The 10,000-nt window shown below is 38.6% G+C and overlaps 3 protein-coding genes across 4 annotated transcripts in view; 1 reads left to right on the plus strand and 2 right to left on the minus strand.

Moving 5' to 3' along the window:
* LOC113805082 (uridine phosphorylase 1-like) overlaps nt 1-5,971 on the plus strand; it is an 11,942-nt gene extending 5,971 nt beyond the window's left edge. Inside the window, exons 4-7 of one of the 2 annotated variants that reach the window (XM_027355992.2) lie at nt 247-385; nt 845-1,038; nt 1,745-1,864; nt 4,474-5,971. In XM_027355992.2, coding sequence (XP_027211793.2) covers nt 247-385; nt 845-1,038; nt 1,745-1,864; nt 4,474-4,479 — 459 coding nt within the window. In that variant the 3' untranslated portion in view covers nt 4,480-5,971. Of the gene's footprint in view, nt 1-246; nt 386-844; nt 1,039-1,744; nt 2,485-4,473 lie in introns of those variants that run through there. The other variant, XM_070116944.1, reaches the window with a different exon arrangement.
* Nucleotides 5,972-6,550: 579 nt separating this feature from the next.
* mRpL49 (mitochondrial ribosomal protein L49) lies at nt 6,551-7,714 on the minus strand. The gene is made up of 4 exons (XM_070116825.1): nt 7,654-7,714; nt 7,368-7,491; nt 6,766-6,941; nt 6,551-6,588 (listed from the first exon to the last, which is right to left on the minus strand). The coding sequence occupies exons 1-4, from the start codon at nt 7,712-7,714 to the stop codon at nt 6,551-6,553; spliced, it is 399 nt and encodes a 132-aa protein (XP_069972926.1).
* Nucleotides 6,733-10,000, minus strand: part of LOC138860096 (mediator of RNA polymerase II transcription subunit 15-like) — a 4,564-nt gene continuing 1,296 nt past the window's right edge. Inside the window, exons 3-4 of the mRNA XM_070116945.1 lie at nt 7,368-8,284; nt 6,733-6,941 (exon numbers count right to left, since the gene is read on the minus strand). Of these exons, the coding sequence (XP_069973046.1) occupies nt 8,165-8,284 (120 nt within the window). The 3' untranslated portion in view covers nt 6,733-6,941; nt 7,368-8,164. The remainder of the gene's footprint in view (nt 6,942-7,367; nt 8,285-10,000) is intronic.

Here is a 10,000-nt window from a genome sequence, read left to right on the forward strand (position 1 = left end):
TTCTCTCTTATTCTCTTTCCCCTTTGTCTGTCAATCTCTCTCCATCTCTATCTCTCTCTTTCTCTTTCTATCTCGCTCACTATCTGTCCCTTTCTCTATCCCCCTCCCTCTCCCTCACCTCCTTCTCCTCTCTCCCTCCCTCCCACTCCACCTCTTCCTCCCCCTCCCCTTCTCTCCCTTCCTTAACTCTTAAATAAGGCGACTTAATCCACATTTAATTCACCCTCTTTACTTTTCCCTCAACAGCCAGTCCTGGGGAAGATGCAGAGGCGACCAGCTGTTTTGGACAAGAAACTGGCAAATGAACTGAAGCAATTACGTTATGAGGACGATCCGTTTACTGCAACTGTCGGCAAAACAATGTGCACTTACGATTTTTATGAGGGTAACTTTTTTTTCTTTTATTTCTTTCTGTCTCTCTGCCTGCCTGTCTGTCTGTCTGTCTGTCTGTCTGTCTGTCTGTCTCTCTCTCTCACGGTCTCTTTCTCTCTTGCCTCTCTGCCTCTACTCATCGGTAAAATGAAGTTGTCATTTTGACGTTTTTACTGTATGCCAGCAATGTATATTCTTTTTCGAACATTTTTTCCGCAGTCGAGTGTGTGTGTGTGCGCGCGTGCAAGGTCTATTATATAAGTACTTATATAGACCTTGCGCGCGCGTGCTTGCGTGCATATGTGCTTGCGTATGTATCAGAGTGCCATGACTCGCTCCTCTGTCAGTCCACCACGACATAGCTATTGACTATACATATACTGAATATATCATACATATATTCATCTCCTACACATATTTTATTCTCATATTCTAACCCATAATCACACTCGATCTTTCATTCTGTAAACAGGTCAGGGCAGACTAGACGGTGCCTTCTGCGACTACACTGAAACGGACAAGTTAAATTTCCTGAAGCAAGTACACGCACAGAACGTCGTCAATATGGAAATGGAATCCCTCTGTTTTGCTGCCCTCTGTCATCATGCAGGGATCAAAGGCGCTGTTGTATGCGTTACTCTGCTGAATCGTCTGCATGGCGATCAGGTAAGCTTTTATTTTTACGTGTCATGCAAAAATCAGCTGATCGGCGTATATCGCGGGTTCAGACAAAGGGAGCGTTTATGTAAATCAAGGGTGGCCAATGACAAGCCTGTTTTAAGATCACACTACTGTACCTGTTAATGATTCGTCCTTCAGAAGCTATCATGCAAATAGCTGCAATAGCATATCCAAGTACTCATGATACTTGGATTATTATAATGTTACAGTTACATTTATGGAATGTCTTAATCTTTGGCTGGTAGATGGCATCAGGGTAACTGTAGAAAAAGTAGATATCTCACAAAAGTTTGGCCACGCCTGATGTAGATCATATTTGGTCTTAGGGAATTTTACTTATTGTCTTTACCTCTTATTTTTTTATTTATTTATTTATTTTTTGTTTATTAATTTTTGGATGTTGTAGAAGTAGTAGTATTTCGTACATATGCTTTGTATTAATTGAATCTCCACTCCCTTTTGCTGAAAAAAAAAAAAAAAATGCCTTTGTAATAATTCGGACATATGCTCATTGTTAATAGAATCACCATTCCCTTTACTGTATTAAAAAACTCCATCCTCTTATATATATCTACTACTATTCAACCCCATTCATTCATTCTTTCCTCTCTCTCCTACCTTCTATTATTTCTCCACCAACCCCATTTCACCACCACCTCTCTCCATCTCTTTCTCTCTCCACCCATCTCAGGTCGACACCCCAAAGGAAACGCTCAACAAGTGGCAAGAATATCCCCAGGTGCTGGTGGCTCGCTACATCAAGAAACAGCTTGGCCTACCCATTAACATCCCGCAACGAAATCATCCCCAGGTAGTGAAATGTCCGAGGCAGGCTAAGCTTGTCCGTGAACAGTCCGAGAGTTTTGAGTGAGATCCTACCCTGATTATCTAATGCTCACAGATCTGCATGCCTCTCTGTGATTGTATGAGTATGTGTGTGTGTGTGCATATATTTATATATATATATATATATATATATATATATATATATATATATTTTATGTCTATATATACATATATTTTTTATATATATATATATATATATATATATATATATATATATATATATATATATATATATATATATATATATATATATATATACACATATATACATATGTATATATACATATATACATACACACATATGTATGTATATATATATATATATATATATATATACATATATATAAATATACATATAGACATATATATATATATGTATATATATATATATATATATATATATATATATATATATATATATATATATATACACACACATACACATACATATACACATAAATGTATTTACACACACACACACACACACACACACACACACACACACACACACACACACACACACACACACACACACACACACACACACACACACACACACACACACACACACACACACACACACACGTGTAAAATATCATATAGCCCAAAATTTCACCGGTCTTTTTAAGGGACAGTACAAAAAAATTCAAAGGCATAACACTGCATGATAGGGAAAACATTCGCGAAACTGCATGACAGAGAGACAGAGTTCAGTTACTGGAATGAGTTATTGTTCATATAGTATTTTAACTACTTGTATAATTCTTTGAAATTTGTATAAGAAAGTTTAGAAAGTTGAAGATTGCTGTATCAGTGAAACCTGTATTCACTACAACTTTTGCAATATTAACTTCTGCATAATCTGATATACAAAATGTACGAATATGAAATTGTCAACTTTATACAGTTAATCATTCTGAACTTCCTTGCATTTAGAATTTTGTCTTTTGACGCAATCTCAGGTTCATCTCTAAATGCAGAAGCCTATGTTATATAGTCTAGTTTTCTACAGATTGACAATAGAGACAAAGCTAGCCATTTGTGCATAATCCTTATTTTAAGGACAGTGCATTTTCAGATATGTATTATTTTTACAGTGATTTCATTTATATCAATGAGTCCACAAATTAATGTAAGTCTGGAAACCCAATTTTTTAGGGGGAAATATAATATATGCCTAATAAGAAGAAAGAGCAATTAACTGTTCTCAAAGAGTTTGACAACTCTCTGTTCATAAGTAGATTGGTGAGGTATAAGAAAATGATCTTGGTGCCGGTACGAAAAAATTCCAGTTATTGTTCTAGTCAAAAATGCCTACCCTGCCCTTATACTGGGATGCCAAATTTTCTTTTTGCCGAAGCATTTACACCTTAATAAGAAATACAATGAATCCTAAAGCCATATATTTTCACGTCCTTCAGAACAGAGATTTTTTTTAATGTCTTTCAGAACACAGAGATTTAAAAAAAAAAAAAAAAATGCAGTGCCAAAAAAAAAAAAAGGAAAAAAAACTTGTGTGAAAGGGAGTCGATAACTATAAGCTGTTTGTGACATTCAGCTAAACAGTAGAGTAAAGCTAGCAACATGGGAGCACCTTAAGCCTACATTAGATGCTTGAAATAGACTAGCTTACATTTGCAGCTTGGGTATTTAATGCACTAGTACTTGAGACATTAAAAGTTTCTCCAAGACATAAGAACTGATGATTTGGATACAAATAGAAAGTTAATTTAATGATGAAAAGAAGAGGGCAAAGAATAGGGTCTTATTTATGGATAGCAGGATATGTAGGCCATTCAGGCTATAAAGATTTGAATTGGATTCCTTCTAACTTGGCAATGACTACTGTTGCACCTAAAGTAATGTTTCCCTCATCTGTCATGTATATTTGTGATTTTTGTTCTTCTTTTTCTATTATTACATGTTGTTAAGATACTTTTAAAGAGTACAGCCCAAAAAATTCTGATTTGTATCTGATCATGTAAACAAATTTTTAGATGTTGTGAGTACGCTTCAAACATTACAAAAATAAGCTTCCATCAATTCATGTATTTGCGGACTACTTGAAACCTGTGAAAGATTCTTTTATTCCCATCTTGAATTTATTCTGAAAATTGGAGTCATTGTTTTCCAATTGTTTCATTAGTGTCATTTCCTTAACATCAATTATCTGTCACAGATTTCTAAATTGTAGTTCAAGTTATGGTGTTCCTCTTTGCTAAATTTGCAACAAAATGTTTTTTTTTTTCTTTTAATATAACGTATAAACACAATGTCTACAGATACACCAACAATATTTAAGTTATCTTAAGCACAATGTAGCCATGGGCCAATAAATGTGTAATAAATCATGTGCTATATTATTCAAGCCAATGAGGAAGATATATGCCTTATTAATGAAAATTAAACCAGCAACATACTCTAAAAGCAACATGGAAATAAAAAGTAATGATGGAGCAAAACAAAATCATTAAACCAACGATGATGTTCTCTCCTCTATTTATTCCCATCAATCATATATCATTGTGCTTTATTTTTATTTTATTTAACCATCTTTTTCCCCCCTTTTTCTAGGTTTAAAACAGGATGGGAGGAGAAAAAAAATTGCTTGGTACCCAAAGCCAGGATCATGTTAATGGAGGTGTCAAAGGCACATCAGTTTCTCAAGGAATCATGTGATACCTGGTATTGATTTCTCGCTTGGTAGCTCTTAGCTCCTCAGACCACAGGTTGCTCTTTGGATATTATCATCTGCCTATCAGTGACAAGAAATTATAAAATTCTCAGATTCTCTTTTTAACTGCAGTCTCTTTGTCAACTTCTCAGGACAAGTATATCCTTTCATTTCCATTATATTCCATTTCCTTTGTAGGTAGCTTATGATATCTCCAATTAGTTGTGCATGCTACATGCTAAATTATGAGACCCAAAATAGACAACACAATAGTTTTAAGAAGTATGGAATCAAAAGTATTGAGAAATGGTCAAAAATAGTCTTTAAAAGTGTCTTAAAATTCCAAATGTGACAATGTTTACATGTGGTCGACTTAGGTATCTCAGTGAGCTTACAGTCTGTCTTGAAAAGGCAGTGCTTAAGTTCACACCTGTACAGATCTCGTTGATGAGCAAAATCCACAAAATCGATATGAGGATTATAAATCTCCCATTTGTTAAATTATTCTTTGTTTTCTCTTCTCTTTCTCTATTTCTTTACAAAGTACTTTTAATTCGTTTTACAAGCTAATAGTAGTGCTTCTAATTTTACAAATGATGTACAGGCAACTGTATTACCATCTAATGTGTGAGGTTTGTCAAATGACTGTTTTATGCACAGACTGTGATAGTAAAATGCTAAACTAGGGAAATCACAAACTGCCTCAAAATCATTCCATTCTGTGATGAACTGATTGCTCTTTAAACCAATAAAAACAGCTTACATACTGATTTCAGTAAATTATTTAATTTAAAATTTAACATCTTGCAGTTAAATCTACTTCTCAGATCCCTGAATGTTTCTTTCAAGGTAATTTCCCATCTAATCTGCACAATGTTTTTTGAAATTACAACCAGTAATTATGATCTATTTCATGCTTTCACAAGCAATTTCTTCTGTGATCAAAATGTATGATATTCCTCTCCTAGTGAAGCTGCTATTTTACGAATGACACTATTCAGTATAAAGACAGTGCCTAGGATAAACTAATTATTCCTCTGCTTGCATTATGCATAGTGTGTATACAGCCAGTATATGTGATCATTTGTATATAGCTTAGTATAAGCTTTTGCAAGATTCTTTACTTTTAGGATGATAATAAGGGATTAAAACATGAAAATTGTTCCAGTCATTCCACACTTTATAGTACCTTCTAGTTCTTTAGTTTTTGACCATTCTGAAATTTGTATTTTTTTCCTACTATAAAGGTCAATTCATTTTTGTGATATCTAGAAAGTTGTTCTTTGTTCTTCATTTTTTCATAGATCTTTCAATAAATATGCTTGTGAGTGCGAATTTTGAATGTTATTGTTCTAGTCTGGTGATATATTTTATTTTTAATAAAGTCTCTTGATTCAATTTCAGTTATAATATATTATCCTTTCTACACACGCTTCTAATTTATGGGAGTTATCTTTATCCTGTTTTATGAGACAAATAGCACATATTATATATAAACAAAAATGTACACTTATTTTACATTATGTTTACAAATAGGTTTAGCAATATATTTCTACTTCACACAATATCCTAATCACATTCACAAACAACAAAAGAATGCAATAGTCATTTGCAAGCATGTGTGCACACTGGAAGAAACAACAATAGTTGTCCAAATAATCAATAATTTCATCAAATACAAACAACTTGAGTTTAAATCACACTACTACGGTATACATAAAAAAAATCCCATACTGTGTGCATGTGCATTTGATTGCCATTTATGGATTAATACCCAGTTAAAAATAACATCTGCCATTATTACTAAACCCATCTTTAGAAGGATGAAAGAATAGGCATACTAACAGAGATATAATAATTTATGAACAAAACTATGCATACTCATTTTACATTTCATAAGATTTTATGTACAGACTGTTTATTTCAGTTGTCCTTTTTAAATATCTGTTAGCAGATTGATTGATTTTCTTTTATCATTCAATCACATTGGAAAAAAAGTACATCAACTGCTGATCCTGGAATGGAAAGTTATTGAGACAATTATTTACCGAATATATGTTAGAATTACTTGTCCTGAAATAAATCCTTTGGCATATATTCAGTCCCAGATAAAATTAAATTATTATATACATTAACATTACCAGACAGAAAAGACCTACCAAAACTCTCTTATTTTCTTCAGAATCCCTTACTGATTAAAAATTCCTTTACTTCGAGCAAGTATTCTCCTTTTATCTGTATCATTCGGTGTGGCTCGTGGACCCGTAAGTTGATGTGTTTGGGTGCGAACTTCTCCGAGAGGTACTGCCGAAGCTCTTCTCCGAGGGCAAATGCATCACCTTCTACTTTTTTCACAGAGGTTGTGAACCTGCCAAAAGGTCATATGTTCAATGGTCGGAAATTTTAATTAGCCTAAGCTTTGGTTACCAGCTCATGTATGGTATACTAGCAGATATTAACATCAAACTTCTTTTACTACTGAACCAACTAACAAATCAGTCACCCCCAAACCACAAACACAGACACACACCCATACACACATGACTGTGTATACAAATAAGCATGTAGAAACACAGACCAACACACACATGTAAACATGCACACATGTACACGGACACGCACAAAAGCTCAAAAGTAACAAACTAAAATTCCTATAAAAGAAAACATGCACAAAAGCAACAAAAATAAAAATAAAAGAGAACAAAACAAAACAGCATAAAAAAGAGGAAAAAGAAAAGGAAGAAGAAGAAGAAAAAATATACATACATACATCTCTAAATGTAACCTTTCTTACCTTGACATGATAGGCTCGTGCTTGACATAAACAGGTAGCATGTGGCTGGCAGAACGTGGGACAAAGTACGGATAATCCCCAGGAACTGCGGATGGAGCTACCCAGCCAGATGGAGTAACCTCGCCTGTGTAGAGACATAGTAAAAGTGCCAAACTTATGTAATTGAAATGGCTAATAATAATGCTAATACTGCACTAAAAACCAATATCCATATTTCTTCTCTTTTTCTGCACACAAAATATGATTGCCAACAGAAAATAAATAAATAAATAAATAACAACTATACCAACAATAACATCTACAAAAATCTTGAAAATGAAAGCTTTTGAAGTATTTCTGTTAAACATCGGAGAACATGACTATAGAAAAAAAAAATTGAAAGTGTGTGTGGCATAGGAGGGGGGAAGATCATGCTTAAGGGTCTGTGTCAGGGTCTGTGTCTGTGCCCGGTTCTGGGTCTGGGACTGAGTCTGAGTCTGAGTCTGTGCTGGATCTGGGTCTAGGACTGAGGCTGGGCCTGTGCCTGGGTCTGGGTCTGGGTCTGGGACTGAGTCTGGGTCTGGGTCTGAGTGTGAGTATGAGTATGAGTGTGAGTGTGAGTATGAGTATGAGTATGAGTATGAGTCTGGATCTGAGTCTGCGCTGGATCTGGGTCTAGGACTGAGGCTGGGTATGTGCCTGGGTCTGAGACTGAGTCTGGGTCTGGGTCTGAGTGTGAGTGTGAGTATGAGTATGAGTATGAGTATGAGTATGAGTATGAGTATGAGTCTGGATCTGAGTCTGCGCTGGATCTGGGTCTAGGACTGAGGCTGGGTCTGTGCCTGGTTCTGGTTCTGAGACTGAGTATGAGTCTGGGTCTGAGTTTGAACCTGAGTCTGGGTCTGGGTCATGGACTGAGTTTGGGTCTGGGTCTGAGCCTGGATCTGGGTCTTGGTCTGGTTCTGTGCCTGGATCTGGGTCTTGGTCTGGTTCTGTGCCTGGATCTGGGTCTTGGTCTGGTTCTGTGCCTGGATCTGGGTCTTGGTCTGGTTCTGTGCCTGGATCTGGGTCTTGGTCTGGTTCTGTGCCTGGATCTGGGTCTTGGTCTGGTTCTGTGCCTGGATCTGGGTCTTGGTCTGGTTCTGTGCCTGGATCTGGGTCTTGGTCTGGTTCTGTGCCTGGATCTGGGTCTTGGTCTGGTTCTGTGCCTGGATCTGGGTTTGCGTCTGATTCTGGGTCTTGTTCTGGTTCTGTGCCTGGATCTGGGTCTTGGTCTGGTTCTGTGCCTGAATCTGAGCCTGAGTCTGGGTCTTAGTCTGGTTCTGTGCCTGGATCTGGGTCTGCGTCTGAGTCTGGGTCTTGGGCTGGTTCTGTGCCTGGATCTGGGTCTTGGCCTGGTTCTGTGCCTGGATCTGAGCCTGAGTCTGTGCCTGGATCTGGGTCTTGGTCTGATTCTGTGCCTGGATCTGGGTCTGTGTCTGAGTCTGGGTCTTAGTCTGGTTCTGTGCCTGGATCTGAGCCTAAGTCTGGGTCTTGGTCTGGTTCTGTGCCTGGATCTGCATCTGAGTCTGGGTCTTGGTCTGGTTCTGTGCCTGGATCTGAGCCTGAGTCTGGGTCTTGGTCTGGTTCTGTGCCTGGATCTGAGCCTGAGTCTGGGTCTTGGTCTGGTTCTGTGCCTGGATCTGCGTCTGAGTCTGGGTCTTGGTCTGGTTCTGTGCCTGGATCTGAGCCTGAGTCTGGGTCTTGGTCTGGTTCTGTGCCTGGATCTGGGTCTGCATCTGAGTCTAGGTCTTGGTCTGTGCCTGGATCTGAGCCTGAGTCTGGGTCTTGGTCTAGTTCTGTGCCTGGATCTGAGCCTGAGTCTGGGTCTTGGTCTGGTTCTGTGCCTGGATCTGGGTCTGCATCTGAGTCTAGGTCTTGGTCTGTGCTTGGATCTGAGCCTGAGTCTGGGTCTTGGTCTGTGCCTGGATCTGCGTCTGAGTCTGGGTCTTGGTCTGGTTCTGTGCCTGGATCTGCATCTGAGTCTGGGTCTTGGTCTGGTTCTGTGCCTGGATCTGAGCCTGAGTCTGGGTCTTGGTCTGGTTCTGTGCCTGGATCTGGGTCTGCATCTGAGTCTAGGTCTTGGTCTAGTTCTGTGCCTGGATCTGAGCCTGAGTCTGGGTCTAGTTCTGTGCCTGGATCTGGGTCTTGGTCTGGTTCTGTGCCTGGATCTGGGTCTTGGTCTGGTTCTGTGCCTGGATCTGGGTCTTGGTCTGGTTCTGTGCCTGGATCTGGGTCTTGGTCTAGTTCTGTGCCTGGATCTGGGTTGGCATCTGAGTCTGGGTCTTGGTCTGGTTCTGTGCCTGTATCTGAGCCTAAGTCTAGATCTGGTTCTGTGCCTGGATCTGCGTCTGAGTCTGGGCCTTGGTCTGGTTCTGTGCCTGGATCTGCATCTGAGTCTGGGTCTTGGTCTGGTTCTGTGCCTGGGTCTGGTTCTTGGTCTGGTTCTGTGCCTGGATCTGCGTCTGAATCTGGGTCTTGGTCTGGTTCTGTGCCTGGATCTGGGTCTGGTTCTGTGCCTGGATCTGCGTCTGAGTCTGGGTCTTGGTCTGGTTCTGTGCCTGGATCTGAGCCTGAGTCTGGGTCTTGGTCTGGTTCTGTGCCTGGATCTGGGT

This window comes from Penaeus vannamei, chromosome 39 (assembly GCF_042767895.1).
Source record: "Penaeus vannamei isolate JL-2024 chromosome 39, ASM4276789v1, whole genome shotgun sequence".
Lineage (NCBI taxonomy): Eukaryota > Metazoa > Arthropoda > Malacostraca > Decapoda > Penaeidae > Penaeus > Penaeus vannamei.

Bases quoted from the DNA above. Each gene is read 5' to 3' on its own strand.
- mRpL49 (XM_070116825.1), bottom strand. From the start codon at position 7,714: ATGTTTAACAGAAATACTTCAAAAGCTTTCATTTTCAAGATTTTTGTA. The intron at 7,492-7,653 runs GTATAGTTGTTA...GTCTCTACACAG, and splicing joins TTTTGTAGATGTTATTGTTG to GCGAGGTTACTCCATCTGGC. The intron at 6,942-7,367 runs GTAAGAAAGGTT...ACCTTTTGGCAG, and splicing joins CACGAGCCTATCATGTCAAG to GTTCACAACCTCTGTGAAAA.